Source organism: Aulostomus chinensis, chromosome 2, assembly GCF_037954235.1.
Source record: "Aulostomus chinensis isolate RoL2024-O1b breed Wild chromosome 2, RoL_Achi_v1.0, whole genome shotgun sequence".
Lineage (NCBI taxonomy): Eukaryota > Metazoa > Chordata > Actinopteri > Syngnathiformes > Aulostomidae > Aulostomus > Aulostomus chinensis.
Window position 1 is genome coordinate 7,345,499 of NC_141321.1, and position 22,846 is coordinate 7,368,344.

General features: G+C 44.9%; 2 protein-coding genes across 2 annotated transcripts; one reads left to right on the forward strand and one right to left on the reverse strand.

The window, feature by feature from the left end:
- Positions 1–3,727: 3,727 nt before the first annotated feature.
- On the reverse strand, positions 3,728–7,897 carry gatm (glycine amidinotransferase (L-arginine:glycine amidinotransferase)). Its single transcript, XM_086193402.1, has 9 exons — positions 7,744–7,897; positions 6,742–6,960; positions 6,454–6,649; positions 6,162–6,352; positions 5,876–6,013; positions 5,600–5,764; positions 5,231–5,294; positions 5,034–5,150; positions 3,728–4,940 (listed from the first exon to the last, which is right to left on the reverse strand). The coding sequence occupies exons 1-9, from the start codon at positions 7,810–7,812 to the stop codon at positions 4,828–4,830; spliced, it is 1,272 nt and encodes a 423-aa protein (XP_086049528.1). The 5' UTR covers positions 7,813–7,897; the 3' UTR covers positions 3,728–4,827.
- Positions 7,898–11,581: 3,684 nt separating this feature from the next.
- Positions 11,582–22,751, forward strand: LOC147268936 (long-chain fatty acid transport protein 2-like). Its single transcript, XM_086225164.1, has 10 exons — positions 11,582–12,246; positions 12,789–12,998; positions 13,089–13,247; positions 15,753–15,877; positions 18,628–18,822; positions 19,650–19,740; positions 20,014–20,212; positions 20,965–21,062; positions 21,159–21,289; positions 22,073–22,751. The coding sequence occupies exons 1-10, from the start codon at positions 11,766–11,768 to the stop codon at positions 22,247–22,249; spliced, it is 1,866 nt and encodes a 621-aa protein (XP_086081290.1). The 5' UTR covers positions 11,582–11,765; the 3' UTR covers positions 22,250–22,751.
- Positions 22,752–22,846: the final 95 nt, after the last annotated feature.

Below are 22,846 nucleotides of genomic sequence, written 5' to 3' on the forward strand. Positions count from 1 at the left end.
AGGACAGGCTTGACAGGGACATCTAGGTGGGTCTGCTTCATGGTATGAGTGTTCAGGTCTCACAGGAGCCCAGTTCTGGTGAAGAACTGAACCGTCCGTCTGATTACCATCGCTCCCTCTGCACTTATCTATTCATTACCAGGTAACTTATTGTCTGTATGAACAGTTCCCGCTTTATGTTAAGAAGGCGTTCCTGTGCTGTTTTGTATGCTAAACTTGGTCGTTGTACTTTGCTCGCTTAGGTGAAGAATGAACTCCACATCTTCTGTAGAGGGTTGGAGTTGTGTCATGTGACTCCTGGAGATGAGCTATCTGTAAATCTGGTGCACGTCTTTTTAGTCCATGTGATTAATTCATGTTAGATTGCACAATGCCCCCCCCCCCCCAAAAAAAATAAACTCATAATCTAATCTAAGATGTCTTTCATGAAAGATTTGTATTTTAAATCACCATAATATCATTTATAACATTTATGATGAAGTACATATAATTTAGAAATGATCACCATAAACAGAAATAAGCAATGGGACTTGAAGTGTGTTTTGCAAACTTACACACATTCAATTTTTTCTTTTTTTTATTTAGATGGCTGTGACAGTTTTGATTTAAACCTGCTGCTTAAATCTGCTGACAAAATATATTTAATTAAAATACATGTTTCAGTTGTTTGCGAAGACTTTGTCCTTGGCTGGGAAAGAGCTGAAACAGAGCTTTGGTTCAAATCCATCATTCATCCCTCTGTTACCAGCCAGCCCAGCTCAGCTGTCCCCAGGGGAGACACGGCACACCTTGGACAGGTTGCCAGTCCATCACATGGTTGGTACATCCAAATTAACCCATGAAAACAAAAAAAATGGACTCATACATACAAAATGCCTAGGTGAGTGACATCTATGTGATCCTCAAGTGTAAAAGTGGAGGATTGAAACCCTCCCCTGGTCCACGTCCATGGGTCAAACAATGCCGTGGAACCACAGGAGCTGCGCTTCTGCCCAGAAACTAAATGTGAACAACATTGATTCAAGACCCCAGAATGTATTGATGTGACTAAAGGTTTGGCCAGGTTGCAGAAATCTTCTGCTTTTATGGCGTTCTTAAGTGAGGGGAATAAGAGACACCGCCAACACAACAGCACAATTGTGTTGCACAGTTGAGACATGCTTGCGTGGCGATTCCAAAGAAACACCATATGTGCTGCTTCTTTGCTGTGGTTTGATGGAGGACTACTGGTGAGCCATTGCAGCAGATTTCCTCAGACACCTGTATTGAATTCTCTGATACCCACCAAGGGACCCTTGAGCAGAGGCCGTAGCTCTGCTTCAGCTGACTGGAGCACAGCCTGTATTTATTCAGTCATAGCCAAGAGGAGGTGTTCCTGCCCGATCGTTACTAGATTGCAATCATTTCTGTTTGCAAACAGTTGCACAAGCAGCTGTAGTGTTGTGCAATTAAGCAGCTGTACAAACAAGCATCCATCTGCTGAGGATTACATACAGGCGGAAAAATTAGGTAGTTGTCAGCAGCTGCATGGTGACTTGGCCTCTAGAGGAGCTAGCCTGACGACCGGTGACCTTCAGTCGAGGGTGAGATTTATCAGTACAGGACGCGCAGGCCTCGTCACAGGCCACAGTCGCAACTTGATAGCACCGTTCACCCTGCAAGCGCTTGATATGGGCCACATTGTGACAAAGGTGAAGTAGTTAAATAAGCGGTGCGCTTGTGTGAGGAGAGCCTTGCATTGTCAGGTTGTGTCTACTGGTAGCAAACTGTTTCAGGCCCATCGGAGACTTGTGCTGTCACGGCAGCATCCAGAAAGAGTTTATCAGCTCAGAGAAATTTTGAATTCAGATTTCGTCACTTTAATGTTACGGAACAATACAGTTTATCACAAGCTGTGTGGTGAATGGCCACAATACTTTGAAGTATTTGGCCTCACGAAATGGTTTAACTCATCGAGAGTGAACAAGAAGACACAAAAAGAAAAGTTAATGAGAAACCATAAAGACTGCAGCAGTTTTAAGTTAGTATTTCAAGGGAAATTCTATGATCAATTCAGTTTCATGTCAATAGCGTGATTCCTAACACAAGTTATACTTAGACTACAGTCTTTGTTCATTTACAGACCTAAAAACAGAGTGGCACAGGAATGATTTCTAAAATCTGAAAGAAATGCTGATATATGAGCATTGTTGAACACCAAGTTCCCTCACGCCAGCGTCAGTGAGTTCTCTATTGAATGTCGAGAAACACCAGCTTCATTTTTTGTTCTGCTGCATAAAATATGACAGTAAATCCCAAATTCAGACACTCTGAAGCATTAAATGTGTCTGAAAAATTGCAGCTGCTATTTAGCGTCCGACTGAGACCACCGAGGTCAAGGACATTAAGAGTCATCAGGGTCAAAACAAAGCAAAGAGCAAAGTCGTGGTGATACTGAAGTCCTGCATCCCCGCCGTGGTTTGCTCAGAACACAGCGTTAGCTTTGCACATCCATCATTTACCTTCATGCTTCGAAAATGATAAGAGAGGTAAAGATTACCATGCGGAACAAAACTTGTAAATCTCATGAACTTTTTTTCTCCACAGATTTTATTTGGAGCAATGATCCAAGATCCAGTTTATAATCCTGAGGGAACCCACGGAGAACCCAACCCCCAGGTTGGCCCACTAAACCATGGCATCGCAGCACTCATGATCATGCTGCTATGATCTGACATGTATTGCATGTTAACTCTTTTCCTGCTACACAATGGCTGCATGGAGGCCGCAGCCACGGCATCCAAGTGACCTGGTTTTACAGAACAATGCTTGTTTTGAACCTGTGTCCTGTCCCACTTAGCAGCTCCATGCATGAGGCTGGATCCTGGTGCCTGAGGGCAGAACAGCACCTGCCTGGGATCAGCAACAGCAGGATGTCACAGAGCGGCTTCATCATTTGCGTGTGACAGTAGTCGTCCAAGACTGTTGTGATTCTTGGTGGATTTATTTCCCTGGTGTTGGTATTTTTCACCAGTAGATGGCAGCAAAATGCAGCAACAGGTAATGACTTGCCATTAATAGCAGACACACACTTAAAACATATAATGAACTCCCTAAAATGCCTGAAAAGTTAGTCGGTTCATCATAAAGTGCAAACAATCCTGTAGCACGTGGCTTTATTGTCCCGCGGAGTGAATAATTATTTACAGGAGATAGAAAAGGCTTTTTCTGGGGCCGTTCCAGGAAATTTGTCTTTCTCTGGTCACGTAAGCAGTTTGAGCAAGATACTTAATCCCTCCGAGTACACGACTCCAGCTGACTGACCTTTCACCCACCGCCAGGGCGAGACAATGACTGTAAATCCAATAGCAGCAATACTGGAGTTTTTGTGCTTTAGGTAACAAAAACAATTATGCCCAAAATCAGGGTACAAGATGCCTATTATTATTATTTATTTATTTATTTTTCACCAGGAATTCACTTTAAAAAGACCAAACATTGCCAGGGACTTGCACCCAACTGAAAAGTAAAAACATAAATCATCTTATCTTTACAGCACAATCACCATTTTGATTTGCAGTTGGGTAGTTTACATAATGAATGATGCAATTTTCCTCTCATCACCCTGGTTAATATTTACAGGCGTTAAAAGTGTCGTAGTCATTTCAGTCTATGGTGCCATTAATCAACCGCCCGGATGGACTGACCTTCAATGACCTGCTTGTGTGTAAAAGGTTAAGACCAATAAAAAAATACACACACACACACACACACACACACAAAAACCCCCACCATGACAGATGACTCGGTTCAGCCAGAATTGCCTTAGATTTTATTGGATAACTAAAATGTAAAGGCAGCCGTCAGGAGGTAAACATGCTTATACTGTATCCTACCGTATACGCATCAAAGGAATCATAAAACAGAAATCATCACAACAAAACTCTTTCCTCTCTGTAGAGATTTTTGCTTGGCAAACAAAGACAACCAAACAGCCGAGTGAGAATGACAAGTAGCGTGGCCCAGACGCGCAACAAGAAAAAAACACTAGAGGCAAAAAGGTTTTACAATATCTGATATGGACTGCATACTTTTTTTTAAGTAAATATATAAACACACGAATTGTTGGGAAATCCAATAAAGAGTATGAAAAATAAAAATAGAACGTTGTCTGTTCAATCAAATAAAATCTTTACAACATAAGATACCATTGATAAGAAATTAATATTGTTTCATGACCTACGTAACAACTTTTATACATTTCTTTAAATATAAAAATACTTTGGAAAAAGATGGTGGTTTATGAGTGTTGAAGAAGAGGAGCTTGTTTCTCCGCTCCTGTGCCCTATAGTTTGATGACATTCACATACCAAACTGTACCTTGTCCTCAGAGCTATGACTTTTAGATGTATGCGCCATAAACGAATCAGTTTCACAGGAGCCAGGCCAGAAATGCAGTTAATATTGAGATTCATGATTTATATTCATTCATTTTATATTCATGTGATGCTACTGAGAGGATAGCATGAACAGAGCTGTTTTGCAAAGGCCCTGGGATGCACGGCCATGTCAATCAAAACAATTCGTACATGTTGATTCAGGACATAAAGACCCAATCCGGAAATGGAGCAACCTATTGTTTGACACTCACACACAAATTGAAAATGTATTTAGCAAACGGAAGTTTTTTTTTTCTTTACACAAAGCTCTACGTCTCATTAGCCTATGTCTTAAACACAGTAGAAGCTAGATCTGCTGTAAAAAATCAAAAATTCGCAGTGGAATTAAAATCCCGGACTGATGCTTTAATCTTCAAAGCTCAATAGAAACTGCCTATTTCTGGCAAGGCTAGTGGAAGTAGGACTGCAGGGTACCACGGCGGCGGACATCAGTTGTCCAGCAGTGAAAGCCGCCACCCAGGGAGTTAGCATGGCGAATGTTCACCTTTATGGTCTTGATACCTGCGGTGAAAACACAACATTAATGCACAATGTGGCGCCCCTGCCACCGTCGTGTCTTTAAAAAAAGAAAAAGAAAAAAGCTGGTGCACTCACCAAGGCTCTCAAACATCTTCTGAATGGTGCCTTCATTGGCGTCAACCATAACACGCTTCTCGTCCAACATCAGAACGTTCATGGACAGCCATTTGGAGGACATCCACAGTGGGTGGTCTACGCGGCAGATTGGTTCTCTATCAGAACTCCACACATTCGGTTTACACGAGAGGAGGTGAACGACTTTAAACACTCACCATCAGGAATCAAAGGTGTTGGAGGTTTCACCACAGTCCAGCCGGCTTTCTTGAACATGTCAATCTGGGATGGAGGACATGACGCAGCAGCAGACACAAACAAGGTTTTTTTAGTCATGTTAATGAAAGCGAGGTTGAAATATCAACACAGGAGAGGGCACTGTTCCTCAGACTTGAGGACGAATGTAGGTGATGCTTTTCAAATGATCTGTAGTTCACTGAAAATCAACTTGGAACCTTTTTTAAAAAAAAAAAAAATCTGTTGCCTTCCTTATTTGATGGTTTATTAAAAGCACAGCGTAGGTGGGGCACCAGACAGAGACTGAGGAAAACTGCTTGGAGGGAATATCCCCGTTTTCTTGGTCTTACCTGGCGACATGGGCGGTCTGGGTTTGACAGCACCAGCCCTGGGCCGATGATGTTAAAAGTGGCATCAATGTGCATGGGGTTGGGGTCCTTGAATGAGATGATGTGGATCTTGTAGTCCGGGGCCAGGTGACGTCGCATCCACTCAATTCCCATGTAATTAGTAACCTGCAGGACAAAGAAATAAAACTTAATGCTGCAGTTCAACAGTAGCAACCTTCAATCTTATCTTTCATTCTGTATCTCTCTGAATGCTGCAGACTTATAAGCAATAAAGACCTGACTCCTCTGGACAAACAGATCCCTCCCAGCTCGGATGAAGTCAGCAGCGTCGAAGCAGGGCTCATGCTCCGTGGTGACAAACTTCCCCTGGGCAGCCAGCTTGTGTCTGTCCTCCACCGTACGGATTGGATAATCCTGAATCCCACAGGAATGATTTACTCTTAATCTACTGTCATGTACTGTACATTAAATTAGGAATCAGCAGTGAAGGTTTCATGTGTGACGTCTCAACCCCACGACTGAATCACTGACCTCTGGAAAATGGTTCAAGATGAGGCCTCACCTGATCGTACAGCTCATCAGCCATCGTGGGTTTAGGAGCGGTGGTCCATTTTGCACCTTTTCTGAAATATTCCTTGATCAAAGGTCTGTAGGCTCTGTACTCAAAGAAGCGAGCCCTCCACGCCATAGGAGCCTCAATAATCTCGTTCCCCACAACCATGAGGATGTCTCTGGGCATGGCCGCATACATACCTGTGGGTTTCCACCACAGTGGAGTTCTTCATTATAAAGCGCTGGACTCCAAACATGGTGGACTACAGTTTTGTTTTTTTTTGTTTTTTTAATCTCTTTACCTGATGATTTGAAGTCAGGAGTTGTGTATTCCATGGACCAGTCAATGGGTTCTGGTCTTCTCACTGTGACGCCCTCGTGACGCAGAATATTGCACATTTCTTCAATCTCAGCAACAGCTTTTTTCAAGTGGTCCGCGGGAAAAGAATGGCCCCCATGCTTCTGATAGAAGGACCAGTACTTCTCGTATGTGTTAGCCTGTGGGTCATTCAAGATCAGGATGCTAATCACACCGTCCCCCAACTCCTTTCAGGTGATCTTTTACACACTGACTTTTTTCTTTCACTCACTTTCACTTCCACAGTGAAGGGGGGCACACGGGCATTTTCAGCACGGCCCACGATCACTTCCTCAAGAGGGTCCCATTCGTTGTAGCTGCAGACAGGACATTCCTGCTGAATAGACTCAGTAACATGTTCCTCCTCAACCACACACTGGGTTTGTGCAGCTGATGCACTGGAGGTGCTCTGGAGGGCTCTGTGCACCCATCCAGTCACCGTCCGGCCAAGCTGGGGAGAACAAATAAATCATGTGAGTGCGTGAGTTGAAGTTGCACTGAGAATTTCAGGCACAGAAGCAAAAGAAATCTTAAGCTACACAGACTACATGAACGATACATGAAAATTACATGCACAGTGGAGACGCAGAGGAAAGGTTTAACCTGCGGGACACCTGTGTCTCAGGGTGAACCCAAACCTTTCACAAGGGCTTCTGTTCATTCACCCTGCTGCCCTGTCAGACCATTTTACAACCAGAAAATGAGGGGATTTAGAAGTGACAGAGGCCCCCGGATCACACAAGCATAGCTGAATAACAGACACAGTGACCTTAGAGACCAGTGAGAAAGAAGGCTGGTTGGGTGCCAAAGTACACATGTTATAAGATGTGTTATCTATGCCAGATAGGCCTTACAGTGGGGCCCCTGCTGGCTCAGGAGCGGCTCCAGTGTCACTGAGTTTGGGAGCGCATCTGCGCCAGACAGCTGTTCATGTCACTCAGGGGACACACACACACACACACACACACACACACACACACACACACACACACGCTCAAGATTTTTTCCCCCAAATGTCCGATTAGTGTGGACTAAACTGTTTAATCAGCGCAACACACCAATAAATCAATCAAACTCATCAAGAGCTCAGAAACACGTCTGCAGTCTCCAACCTTCCAGCATTTCCTGGTGCATGTGCTTTTTTATTTTACACTATTTAAATGTTTTCCTCTTTAATCGTGTAGCAATGTATGAGGATACAAAGAAGACACGAAACCACCGGGATGATACCAACCATGGCTCCGATCAGATGGGCAGCCTCGGCCCCCCTGCTGCCTCCTCTCAGACACCTCACCCGCAGCATCGTCCGGAGTAGTTAAGATTGTGTCAGGAGAATCACACGGCAGCGCAGGATCCACCTCCCGGTTTGTTCATGTATGAAGACACCGCCGCCCTCACCCAACTTTATAGGCGCCTGTGTGCGTGCCTCCGAGGCCATTGGTCGCCTCCCTGTAGCGCCGCAACGTGACTTGAGGAAAAGTATTTCTGAACCTCAACGCCCTGCTTCAGCAAATTCTTATCAACTGCTCCTGCTCGCGTTTGAAGCTTCCAAGGAGAACGTCGGGAAATGTTGCAAGAATCTAAAGGCCCCTTGTTCGACCCAGCAGCTTCAATACTCTAGAAAAAAAACAACAACCAACAAACATATCCGTGTAGGGAAGAATTCATTTTGGAACGGAAAATAAGAGGAAAGGTTTTTGGTTCCGAATGAATCAATCAATTGAGAGGAGAAGATGAACTTTACGGCTTTGAAATGGTGTTGAAGATGTTGATAGACTTGTTGCGACCTGCTGTATTTTTATTATTTTATTAAAGTTTATCCAAAACAAAAAAACAAAAAGAGAAACTTAACAAGGACAGCCAGACATCACCGGATAGAAATCCTTATGTAAAGCACAGAAAAGAGGCAGACACAAGTCTCTGAAGGAATATAAACACGTGGCTGCAGCGTGCAGCAAAGCTTAAAAAAAAATTAAGGATTTTTTGTCAAATCTCAGTGGTAGATAAGCGCAGGCTGTGTCACCGCATGACAGCTTGACCGGACGCAGCTCAAGAATTTCATAACACAGACCCCAGTGACCGCTGGCGTTACCTCGGCCCCAAAGCTCTGACTGATACTCAAAGTTCAACCAATAATCAACAAAGACGCTCACATCTCCCTCCGCGTCTCTCACGGCTCGACAGCCACGGGGGGACGAGGGGAGTCCAGAGGCCCGAGGTCTCAGACCTCGAACTCTTTAAGGTTGTTTTATCTCGAAAGCTGCGTTAAAGAATTCAGAGTCATCAGAACAGAAAATGCGCTTGATCCATTGTTCACTCTATGTCCAGCTCTAGTCCACAGCCCCGACGAAGTAAACATCGGAAGTATTTTCAGTGTTTTTTTGTTTTGTTTTTTAACAGTACACTTCATACTATCTTTGGCCGCCGCTGCTGGGAGCTGGACAAGAGTCATGGAAGCTGGACATCTGACAATCCTGTGGTGAAGACGTCAGGCTACAACTGGTCCAGGCTGGAAAATGGTCTACAGCCTGCGGCACTGCATCGGTCTGCTCATACGTCCAAGCTAAATGAAGAGTCAGCGATTGTGATGCTCACGGGCTGTTCTCATACGATGCAAACAAATCTGGCGCTCGTGCACAGCCGTAATCCTTCTTCACTAAACTGCATAAATAAGTATTAGTTTTTGGACAAGCGGGTTACAACATTTCAGCATTTCTATATCACACACACACACACACACACACACACACACACACACACACACACACACACACACACAACCATATGCCAGCAAATGTTCTAAACGTATTCTTTCTCGATCTTCTCGATCGAACAGCACACTCGCTTCAGTGCACGATCCGAACCCTTTAAACCTGCATTTTTTTTGCCGCTCGCTAACTCGCTCGCTGGTTTGTTGTCAAATAGAGAGAAACAAACACACAGTGGTTGAGAGCCACGCAACACGGCTGCAGCCAATCAACAGCGAGGGGTGTGATCCAGCCTGGCAGGCTGCTCTGCCTCTCCATGTCTCCGCCAGTTACACTCGAGAAGTGATGAAGCCTAAATAAATCAGACACATTATCTCGCCAACTTGCTATAAAAATAAAGAACGTGCTACAGTAGGCCTCACAGTCACATGACACGATGCTGCTCTAGTGTAAATACTGTCGGTGTATGACGTGTTTCTAAATTATCTTTAGTTACTTAGTAATGTTTAGTGAGTTGTAGGACTTTGTTGTTGTTGTTGTTGTTGTTGTTGTTCCTCCACCAGCCCCAATGGACGGCAGTAAAGACAGGTCACCAACAAACGCCTCTCCACCCAGGAGGGAGAGGTCCTGTTTCTATAAACATACAAACAACCTCAAAATGTTTAAGTACAGAACTTAAAGACATTTATCATTACTTCATTTATTTCTTCATGTTCCCTAACAATCAATGTGGAATATGAAACAAAACAAAGAACAAAACCAGTGCCACAGAGAAGTGACCACCCTGTGTTGGAGGATAACTCGCCTCGCACACAGTTTCCTCTGAACATTTTATTTCAAAACCGAGTGAATTAAGCTGAAGAAGCAATAAGGTGAAACTGTCAGACCTCACTGAAGGAATGGTTGGAGATGGACAACATCCACGCATCCATCCATTTTCTACACTTTCTACACCCATTAAGGGTCATGGGGGAGGGGGGGGGGGGCCCTATCCCAGCTCACATTGGGTGGGAGGTGGGGTTCACCCTGGATGGGTCACCAGTCCATCGCAGGGCCACCAGGAGCAAGTATCTTGCTCAAGGATACTTGGACGTGGTCACCGGGGGAAGTAGGGATCGAACCAGCGACCCTTCTGTTGCTAGACGGCCGCTCTACCTCTGAGCCCTTAAAATGGACAACAAAGTGAAGTAATCACAGATGGAGAGCTGATTGCCTGAGAGGAACAGAGCAACAAGGCGGGGCTGACTGGAACAACCACTGAGAAGAGGCAGAGACACGAGGACATTGAACCCCAACAGAGACACTGCCATAGCGTCCAGCATTGTCCAAACTGTTCAAAAGAAAGAAAATAAAAACAACAACAATAACGAACGTCCAAACGTGAAAATCTCAACTCTGCAGTGTGAACACAACTGGTGTGGTCACACGGGGTGATGAGGCCAGTCAGGTGGGTAGATGTGATGAGGAGGGGCCGGTGTCAGTGGTTCTCCTTCAGTCCAAAGGTTCTGAGACTCAGAACTCAGAGACGCATGCGTGCCTTCCTTCTGATTACATTCAGTGATTATTAACATACACAGCATTTGCAGAGTTTATTTTCCACTACTTGCAGCCCATTGGCACGCTGGTGTGTTTACAAGTCATAATAACGACACATAAAAAGGCTAAATATGCAAACCAGCTCCTAGCTTGTCGCTTTTCCTCTGGGGAAAACCTACCATCACACGGTCCTTTCTATTTAAATGCCAATGGTGATTTCATTGTGTATTTATCCATCGCCTCGTTTCGTCCTGACAGCTTGAAGCACTTGTTCGTGTAGGAGTTTGTCAATTTGAGACTCAGTGGCTGACTCGGTCCAACCAGGCCAAACTTAGAAGCAGAAATTGTGTAATGTTTCTCTGTGTTGCGTGAGTGGCGTTGCGGTGCTGCTGGAGCTCTCCTCTACCGCACCTCAGAGGTGGCTGGTTCACGCTGGTATTTCTCGCCACGGAACAAGTTGCATTTGTGTGAATCTGCCAGCTGAGGTTCTTCAGTCAGTTGTTGAGGGTGGAGGACGGCAGGCTGCCTGACGCGTTTGTCTGATGGTGTTCATCTGTCACTGGAAGTATGGAAGAACTATAAAACTACATTCAACGTTAAATAGGGTCTGAACTCTCAGGACTGCAGGGCCTGACGTGCTCCCAGAGCTGGTGGGTGCAGCAGTGAGGGCCGCGGTGCCGTGGCTCAGCGTCCCAGGTCTGACCCGTTCTAGTCTGGTTTGATCTGCCAGTGCTGACGTGCTTGATCTGATCCTCGGACAAAGCATCCTGTTGCTGCAGAATACTGTGTTTGCCGGTCACCAAACGCTCGGGTTGCTCGGGTTCAGGCTGTTTCTATTCATGTCAACACAATAACTCAGGCGTACATCGAAGCTTTTCTACGCTCTTAAGTTATTGGGACAACGCCCCGCCCCGCTGAGCAAATCCCTCTTGGTCACATTCCCTACTTTTCCTGCAGGGCGCTGACTTTCCATCCTCCCCCTCTTTGTTAAAAAGAATAAAAAAACAACAACATGTGGATGTGGTTGATTTCAGTCGTTCTTGCAGGTTTCCTCGTCGCTCCGTTCGCCATCAAAGCATGCTCCCCTTATCTGTGGGCCGATGTCTTGTACTTCCGAGATATGCTGCAGATTTTAATGAAGTTCGTTTCGAGGCGGAGGAGGAGACCTCTCTTCTTTGTTTTGGACCGCTTCTTGGAGCAGACCGCTGCGCACCCGGACAAGCCGTTCATCGTGTTTGAGGATCAGTGTTACACATACAATTACGCAGACAAATGGAGCAACAAGATCGCCAACGCGCTCCGATCCCTGCCTCGGTACACAGCTGGAGACAGCATCGCCCTGTTCATGGGCAACGAGCCCGCCTTCATTTTCACCTGGCTGGCCTTGGCCAAACTGGGCTCCCCTGTCGCCCTCCTCAACCACAACATCCGCAGCAAGTCCCTGCTGCACTGCTTCAGCTGTAGCCAGGCCTCCGTCTTGATTGCAGCCTCAGGTGTGTGTGTGTGTGTGTGTGTGTGTGTGTGTGTGTGTGTGTGTGTGTGTGTGTGATGCTGTTGGAACGCTTGTTGTACTGCTGAGATGATGGCTCGGGGTTTGGACCTCCATGTGGAGTTTGGTGCTAGTGCATTAATTACTATGAATGGACATATGGACCCACCCAGGGGCCCCTCTAGATCCAGGCTGGGAGGGTGAATGGTGCCACAACATCGTTATTAATGGAGCCTTGTGGTGCTACAGAAATGCCTGTGTTAGGACTCATATTCACCGTCCATTCCACTAAACTTGACATCACTCTATCATGAACAGTAGGTCTGTTGGTGCAGTAGGATCTGCTTTAAGCCTTAGACAGGTGCAGTATTGCAGGAACCACACTGGTATAGGAATTCAGTTTGTAACACCAAAAAAGTTACATGTAAAGAACTTTCCAAGAGCTCCTGGTCTGTCATCAGGACCTGTGGTTCCAGCACCAGGCGAGTCTCCGCCTCTGTGGAACTGTGATTGTCAGTGTTCAGCAGCTCTGATGTGCATCCTCAGATCTGAGGGACGCTGTGGAGGATGTCCTGCCCTCATTGCGTGAACAGGATGTCACCATCCTCCTGATGACCACATTCTGCGACACACCTGGAATTGAGAGCTTTTCTGATAAAGTAGACCGGGCGCCTGACGACGCGCCCCCTCGATCTCTCAGGTCACATGTTACATTCACAAGTCCTGCAGTTTACATTTACACTTCTGGAACTACAGGTATTACAGCGCCTGCACCTTCATCTGATCATCTGAACTCCCACGAACACATAAGGAGTTCTCAAAGTGGTCATGTCCCCTGTGTTACAGGTCTCCCCAAGGCAGCGGTGGTCAATCAGAACCGTCTCCTTGCAGCTCTGGCTGTTTTGGCCTCCAACGGCGTGTCATCCAGTGACATCCTCTATCTCAATTTACCTCTGTATCACACAGCTGGATTCATCGTAGGCTTTGTGGGCTCCATTGAGACAGGTGAGAAAGGTTGCTAAGACACACCTGAGCTATAAGAATGAAGGATTCACTTTCTTAGGCTGATTTTCACATCTGAAACCTTTTTTTCATAGCTGAGGAAAGTGTCGTTTTGTCCATCATTTGCCTCCTTGCTGGGAAATCCCAGCCCTCCCAGCATCAGCACCTCTGAGCTCAGGAGGGACTGACAGCTGCGTCCCCCAGGAAGGAAGAACAATTAATTTTATAAAGACTTGACAGGTGTTATCATGTAATAACAACTTCTGTAGCATTATTGAACAAATAAAAAGTTATCATAACAGGTATGAATGTATGTAAACCGAGCTGAATACATTACAAGAGGGCGCGAGTGTCGTAAGTTGCTGTTTTTCAAAGCAGAGCAGCACTGAATAATTAAAAGGTGGGAACTAAGGCATCTTTAAATGATCGTGCATTAAGGTGCTCAACAAACGCCGCAATGAGAACCATAACTATCAGTTATCAGTTAACTATAACTAGCACTCCTCCCACTCCTCACCCTCCCCAACAGCTCCTGATCACATGAATGCACGAATAGTTTTAATTTCACGTTTCACAGTTCTTCTCAGTAGCTTGGGTACATTGCGTGAATTGTCCTTTGCATTTACAGATCAGTAAGTACTCTTCTCAAAATAAATTCCTACACTTGCTCCGAATTCGTGGTTTTTCATTCAAAATGAACCGCTGACGTCAGTCAACGCCAGGTCCTTGTGCCATTGTTGATGAGCAAGACCGTCAGAATGCTTCGACATGTTATTGCTGTAGCAACAAGCATTTTACATAACACGTAAAGCTGCACGACGTTAACACTTTACTGTTTGTGCTATTTGGCGACGGATGGCGTTATTGCACAGAAAAGAAAAAGACGACTGTTTTTTACAGTGCACACAGGAAGAAATACGACTGCTCTTCTTCTGGGCTGTTGTTCATTTGCTTGTTGTTCTTCACTTGTCAGCGAATGTGACACTGTGTTGTGTTCCATCCATATTTGCTTGCTGTTCATGAGATGCACCTCTGAGCTTTTAGGGAACTGCTAAATCGGTAGCTGGTGAGACTCTCATTCATGAAAGTCGAAGGTGGAGTAATTGAGCCATTCAGAACACATTTAAAGAGGCTCTAATCTTCCCACAGCTGCTGCTCCCATTTTGACTGCAATGCTGGTGAACTCATGTGGAGATGATGATGAAGAACTAGCGTCAAATTTTGATCGTGAGACAAGAAGTTAATGTAAATAGCAGATAGATGTGAAGGAGCGTTTGTATTTATGGTCAAAACAATGAGCTCGAGTGCTTTGATGGAGTTTTTTTAGAACATGCGCAAGAGAGTATGTACACAAATGTGTTATGCAAGACAGGGAAGCTCAAATTTTCAAATGTAGGAACAAGAGCAACAAGATGTTTTTGGATGGAAGGAGGCACTGTATTGTTGGTAGGGAAAGACGCTTTCTTGCCTCCCTCATTCCGTGCAAACTCTGGGGAAACCGGCATGAATGAGTCTTTTGTTGCTGGGAACCAGTAATCTCACCAGAGCAGGGCCAACCTGCTTTTTCTAAATAGGCTCACATTCACACAAATGTCCTGTCTGGTCAAGTGTGACCACTTCCAGAAAGATACTGTCACAGCCTCGAGGAAAGGACGGTTATTTGTTTTCAAATCAGCGAGGAGTCGAGCGCTGCAGGCCAGCTCAGAAGTTAGCTTTGTCATGTCTTAGATCCTTGCTGAAAATAAACACTTTGGCAGAAAAAGGTTCATGACACCTACACATTTTTTCCCAGCCAGATAATCTTGAAAGATGAACACCACTTTAATGAGCTTAGAAACATACCACAGGGCGGCACGGCCCAGGGGTAGAGCGGCCGTCTAGCAGCAGAAGGGTCGCTGGTTCGATCCCCACTTCCCCTGGTGACCACGTCCAAGTATCCTTGAGCAAAATACTGAACCCCTAATTGCTCCTGGTGGCCCTGCGATGGACTGGTGACCCGTCCAGGGTGAACCTTGCCTCCCACTCAATGTCAGCTGGGATAGGCTCTGCCCCCCATGGCCCTAAATGGGCAAGCAGTGTAGAAAATGGATGGATAGATGGAAACCTGACACAAGGGACTACTGTTTTTTGCATGATGACATTTCATGTCATGTTGTTAACTGTTAGTAATATTTTTAAGGCACAAATCTAAAAAATAATCTACATTTTAACAAAATTCTCGTGTCATATTTACTGATGTATGTAATGATGTGCAACCGAATGTAAAAATATCCTCAGCCTCTGTTCACCAGAGACATAATTTCAGGCATTTAACGGAGAAACAGCTGGTCCTGGGACGAGGGATGCGGATCTTCATCAAGCTAACTTATTGCTGGGGTTTAGGGCTCGTTCCTGCACCACCATGGACTCTTAACTGAATATTAGCAGCGTCTTTTAAGCTTCAAAGTGTTAAAATTGCAATCCATCCACCTTCATCTGCATCTTTCTTTCATTTTTATGACTTATTAGGCTCCTCGATCATTCTCAAGAGGAAGTTCTCAGCCTCTCAGTTCTGGTTCGACTGCAGGAAACACAATGTGACCGTCATCCAGTACATCGGAGAGGTCATGCGTTACCTCTGCAGTTCTCCGAAGGTAGGATTTCTCTCTTAATGCTCTTCATCCATGTTAAGTTTCTCTTAATTAGAGCTGTTAAATAAAATGCCACCGTGTAGAAGTAGGAGTTTTAAGAAGTATTTTATATTTAGCTGCATCAAAGTGACAACACAGTGATCCATCAAAGCGATAACAGGGAAAGTTTGATTTTGGAAAGATCACATTTTCATTTGGGCCTTAAACAACAAATCTCATGAAAAGTTCAGACTTAACGTCACGTCAGACTCAGTATCGCTGATCAAATCCAAATTCACAAAACAAGCATTTTAAAAGGTTTGGCTTTTTTTTGTTGTTGTTTTTTTACTTCCCATCTTGTGGAAGCACGTGACAAGTTTTAATTCATTCTTTTACATCATGTAAAATTATAAACTATGAAACTCACCAGGCTTTGTACGCCGCACATTGGCTCTGCTGCTGCCCCTCCTGGACAATGTGACTCGCCAGACACGGCAGTGTATCGCTTTCAGGCTGGACTTCCATCAGTAGCAGCAATAGTTTATTTGTTTTATGGGGAAAATGTACATTGATAAATTCTTTGCAATAAAAGGTGAATGTACCCAATTTTAGGAGAGGGCGTCCAGTTGATTTTTGCAAACTTCTTTTCCAAGTGTCTTTTAAATGTGAGGTTAAAAATCAATCATATTCCTAAGATATTTATATTCCTGTACAGTTTTCCACTGTCTCCCCTGAAATAAACACATGGGATGATTGTCTGTATGATCTGTTGGTTTTGCAGAGAACATTATAACTGTCTAACACTTGCTGAGTGAGAGAGAGCAGGCATTCAGCCAGGCAGATACACTCACTCTGATCTTTCCCCCTTCGCCATGGTGCAGGGCGGCAAAAAATGATGCATCTATTGCACAGAGGTGTATTAGTAGACCTGACACACTTCTTGAGGGGTCTCAAAGATCAGTCGGACCCCCACAAAATAGTAAACCTTACACCTAATCATTACTGTGCCATTAAAATGTGTGTATACAGGATTTACATGACTCCTCTCTAGTGATACCCTCTCACTCATTGGCTGGGAACAGTCAAATCTGAATTATTGGACAAAACCTCACTGGACAACAAAATATGTTGAGTCTCCTTCAGTTTGTGAATACGTCCAGTCTTAGTCTCATCCAGTCCAGTTTCATCTGTGCATGTGGGGGCTCCACCATCATACATCATCATACATGGCCTTCATTCCAGACAGATTCTGAGCACTATAAGCACGCTGCGCCAGGCTCAAATCCAGAGACAAATCCAGTCAGAGATAAAGTTTCTGAATCTGTACATTCCCTTTTCCCCCGCACAACACAGCTGGCCTACCAAAATAGAAATCGTTAAATCCCAACTCTCGGGTTCCGTTCCTCTGTGCAATAAACTGAGGGGTTTGAATGTCTTTAACATATAGATGCACGAAAATGTCAGCTGTTGGTATGAGAAATAGTTTTCAGGGGGACCCCATCATTTTGAGACCCCATTAAGATGCATTTGCTACATTTAGAAGTCCTGCAGACATTCTGCTTACATGTATGGCCATTCAGAGTATCTGATTACATCACATGAAGTCAGATCTCAATTTACCGCATGACCATGTATCAGTCAGAGGAGGTGGTTTGTCTGTATCCGGTCACCTCTCGGAATAGATGCTGGCCTTTACTCAGGAAGACCATATTAAGTAGCTCGGCATGCACTTCTTCCTCTGTGAATGTGATGAGTGTGTGGCTTAAGTTTCACAATTTATTACATGTTTGGTGTGTTTCTCCAGAGGGATGAGTGTGTTTGTCACATGAAAGCATTGTTGTGTGAGTGAACAGGTCCCACACTGGCACTGAAGGGCAGAACACAACACTCAACAAACATCGACAGGGAGCACGAAATGACAGAAAACATTTCTAAAAACCCAGTATTTCACAAAACACAGCTATGTTTGACATAATATGCTGTTTTCACAGAGTAACAAAAATACAGAAAACACCTCTCATAAAACACAGCATAGAGTTTTATTTCTGAAACGTTGGGTTTATGTCGATATTTATGATGTGCAACTTAAATTTAGTCTAAAGTAGCTGGGAACCATCCCCTCATAATGTTCTCACACACACACAGACACACAGACAGACACAGACACACAGACAGACAGACACACACACACACACAGACACACACACACACACACACACAGACACACACACACACTGGCCTTAAACTTGACCCTAAAACGAAGTCTTAACCTTCAAATGGCCCTTTGAAGATGTGAGGACAGGCTAAAATGTCTTCTCTTTCCAAAAATGTCCTCACTCTGTTGGTGAAACACATATTTTAGTCATCAATATGTAGCAAGTAAAAGAACACACACACACACACACACACACTCACACACACACAGAAGCAATTCAAGATCATAGCTTCAAATACGGGGGGATCTTGTTTTACCTGAATGAAGCCATTTGTGTTTAGTGGTTTTATGAGGCAATGTTGTTGCAGCAGGCTGCACGGTGGTGCAGTGGTCAGCACTGTGGCCTCACAGCAAGAAGGTTCCAGGTTCCAGTCCAGGCTCCATCACAGGATCTTTCTGTGTGGAGTCTGCATGTTCTCCCTGTACCTGTGTGGGTTCATCCACCATTTTCTCTTTGAGCTGACATGTTCCTACAAATGTTTGATCTCAGTTGATCTTGTTGTTTGTTGCATTTATTTATTTTTAAACGATTGATGAATACTTTTTTTTTTAATTGCAGAGAGAAAATGACATGGACCACAGAGTGAGACTGGCCATTGGCAATGGAGTCAGAGCGGAGATATGGAGGGAATTTCTCCATCGCTTTGGGGACATTAAGGTCCGAGAGTTTTATGCCTCCACAGAGGGAAATGTAGGCTTTGTCAACTACGCAGGGAAAATTGGAGCAATAGGACGGGTCAACCTACTGCATCGGGTATGGACTTAGAATGAAGTAGGTAGTTGAAGTAAATCCAAGTTCACCTTCTGTACTATCCCAGCGAGTCTGTGTCCCGGGCCTCTCAGCAGACCCTCTGTGAGAGAGCGAGAGGTCGATCTTTTCCTGCTTGCTCCACCTTTACAAGTAAGTGATCAAATAATCCAGTCGTATTTTCCCAGCTTTCTACTTCATCTCACAGACAGACTGTGAAAAATTAGTGGGGGAAGCCAGGAAAGGCACCTTGACTCCAGTAACTTTGTACTGGAGTTTTATATATACACAAGGCTGGATACAGAAATTGAATATGTGATTTTCAGTATTGGAATCACAAATGAGGGCAGCACAGTGGTGCAGTGGTCAGCACTGTGGCCTCACAGCAAGAAGGTTCCAGGTTCCAGTCCCGGCTCCATCACAGGATCTTTCTGTGTGGAGTCTCCATGTTCTCCCTGTTCCTGTGTGGGTTCTCTCTGGTACTCCAGGTTCCTCCCACAGTCCAAAGACATCAAGAGGGGACGAGGCTGATTGATACTCTAAATTGACTGTAGGTGTGACTGTGAGTGTGAATGGTTGTCTGTCTCTATGTGTTGGCCCTGTGATGGACTGGTGACCTGTCCAGGGTGAACCCTGCCTCTCACCTGAAAGCTGCTGGGATAGGCTCCACCCCCCCACGACCCTTAACAGGAATAAGAGGAAGAAAATGGATGGATGAATGGAATCACAAATGTGTTGATATAACTAATATTGCTGTAATTACTCAATGTTAGACGTAAACTTTTTACTCTGCTATGAATATAATATGTCATATTAATATCCCTCTCGTGTAGAAGCTGTTTCCATACACGCTCATCAAGTACGACACAGAGAGAGAGGAGCCGGTCCGAGGGGTCGATGGCCTCTGCGTCCAGTCACCCAAAGGTGATGAAACGTCCCCCGCTGTTTTCATTCATTGGCCTCAGAATTATGCTACTTTACTGTCTCTCGGTTCCCTCCCTGGATTTACATTCTGCTCTCACCATCTCACACACACACACACACACACACACACACACACACACGCACACACACACACACACACACACACACACACACACACACACACACACACACACACACACACACACACACACACACACTCCAGCTGAATCTCATAGGCAGGGTGTGCTTACAAACCAAATCTGTTGGTTGAAGGTTCAACAGGCCTGCTGGTGTCAAAGATTACAGACATTGCGCCGTTTGCTGGCTACGCCCAGAACGACGAGCAAACCGAGAGGAAAAGACTTCGGAATGTGTTGAAAAAGGGAGATCTCTACTTCAACAGTGGAGACCTCATGAGAATCGACGAAGACAATTTCATTTACTTTCAGGACCGAGTTGGCGACACATTCAGGTACAGAAACGCTATGCTTTTATTTTGAAACATTTCTGCTTCATTATTTAGTGAATCTGTCCATAGTCATGGGAACGAAACCAGCTAATCAGAAACGTTGTGAATGAAACATTGCGAACCTCAACAATCAGCTGGCGAATGATTTGCAACAGTGGTTCTCAAACTTTTTCTGAAAAAGTCCACAACAAACCCAAATTAGAGCACCAGCCCCCTTTTTTTTTATTTTAGAAATTTTACACAAATGTGTACTGAATATCAGTCTTTGTGTCACTCAAGAATGGAATAATAGTGAAAATAAATGATTCTCCCTTGAGCTGGGGTCACCCTGGGGACCCTTGGAGGACGCCTGGGAATAACTGGACCTCAATAACCAGAACTCACTGGATTACAAGACAGATTCTGATGGATATGAATTTGAGACGGAGTTCAGATGGGTTTCCCTTTCAGAGGAGATGAACCCAAAGTTCCACTTCTTGAGGGAAAATTGATAATAAAAAAAAAGTATTTTAAAAATTAAACTCACAGCTTTATGTTTCATTCATAGTCGTTTGAATTTAAAGCTTCATTGCGTTTTGATTGTCGTGCGACACACAACTGTCAGAACTGAAGTCCCATTCAGCACATTTCATGTAAAATTGTGCCCAGCAGTTCTGCAACACAAAACAGCTGAATTCTTTGCTCACCAGGAGACTTTTGGGGATTTTCAAAAACTCTCTGCTGTGAATAATGGTCGTAACATTGTTTGTCCACAGATGGAAAGGTGAGAACGTGGCCACAACTGAGGTTTCTGACATCCTGACCGGAAGCGACCTCTTCAAGGAGGCCAACGTCTATGGGGTCCAGGTGCCAGGTGACCTAAATTCTTAACACAGTGAAAAGACATTTAATTTCCGCGATGAACTCCATGCTCTCCGCTTAAATTTGCCTCTCTTGTCGTCCTCTTTAGGGAAAGAGGGTCGGATCGGAATGGCAGCTGTTACGGTGAAGGAATGTGCTCCATTTGATGGAAGGAAAATATATGATCACGTGGTGACCTACCTACCATCGTACGCGCGGCCGCGCTTTATTAGGATTCAGGTAATTCCGTTTCACAACTTCATTGATTGTCCATTTGGGAAGTAGAAAGTTATGTCCAGATAGTTTAGTGGTGGTTCATAGTGTATTACAGGCATTTCCCTGGGGAGTGGACAAGGACACAAAGCAGCCAATCAAATGCAGCTCACTTGGTTTATTTGGTTGCTCCAGCAGAGCAGCAAAACACAGCAATGAACAGTGAAGCGTCTGTGTGGTCAAAAAATAATAAAACGCAGCAAATCAAAATAAAAAAATTAAGATTACTGCTCTAACTTTACATTATTCTCATCATCATCCATCGAGGACAAAGTTGCATTGAACCATGGCACCCGCAGGTCCATACAGTCAACGGGTGCACCCTAGCGGTCCTACTTGGTAACTGCAAAGGGAGGGACGAGGACGACGTCCAGGAGCGCGATCGCAGCGCTCGAACCCACTTTTTTAAACCCTCGTGACCCTCTTAGCTGGTTAGCAGGCTAGATGCCCCCCCCCCCCCCCGGGCAGTTTAATGGGAGATAACAGGTATTACTAAAGGCAGGTTTTATTAAAGGAACTTAATGTTTGCAAGGTTGCAGCAAAACCAACGCCGAACACAAACTCACGCAATAGTTGTGAGTGGCACATGCGCACTGGAGCAGCGTTGATAACGTTAATCTCCTCAATGTTACCATAGCAATGTGGAATACCAGCAGCGTGACTGTCGTTTCCACGTGTCTGTGTCCATCCCAGCGTGTGTGCACGCAGCGTGCGATCGGTAACCTGAATGTCTCGTTCTCGTGCGTCTAGAATGCGGTGGAGGTGACGGCAACCTTCAAGCAAATGAAAGTGAGATTAGTAGAGGAGAGCTTCGACCCCGGACGTGTCCAGGAGCCGCTCTACATCCTGGACGATGCTGAGCAGAGTTACGTGCCACTGACGGTCCAGGTCTACAGCGCCGTGGTGTCCGGGAAGATCAAACTATGAGTGAGCGTGAATAGACTCTGCTGGCTCATGCAGTTCTGGGACTGAACGGATCTCTCAATCGTCCCGGATCACTTGCGTAATGAATAATTCTTTGAACCGTAGATGGGAATGAGAAGTGTTGCAGTAACTCGTGAGGGCCGTGCCGGGGCCCAGTGCGCCCAGTTTGATTATGCCAATTTAATATTTACCAGAAGTAATGATGTACAGTAACCAGTGTATTTACTGGTAAGAACCACCAGTCTTCCAGTACAAGGACCGATGCTTGAGTTTCTTCAGTCTGCTAAGAGTCTTGATGTGAATCACAACATCCCAGGACAGTTCCTGTCCTCCTGGAGAACAATCTAGAGGACTGTACCTAATAGAACCCGCTGCCTTCAGTCAAGCTGGATGCAGCGTGAGAGTTTAAGGGGTTAAAAACGGTGCTAGGAAAAAAAAAGTAATCTTTATTGATGCTGCAGTGTCTGTAAATACCAGATGAGTAATAAAGCGTCTATCCATGTACACCAGGAGCTTCCGTCTTGACTCTGCTTGAACATCTCGCAGTGCTGAAAAACAACTTTCAGATGTGGGGAAAAGCAAAACCCACAAGGTGGAGAC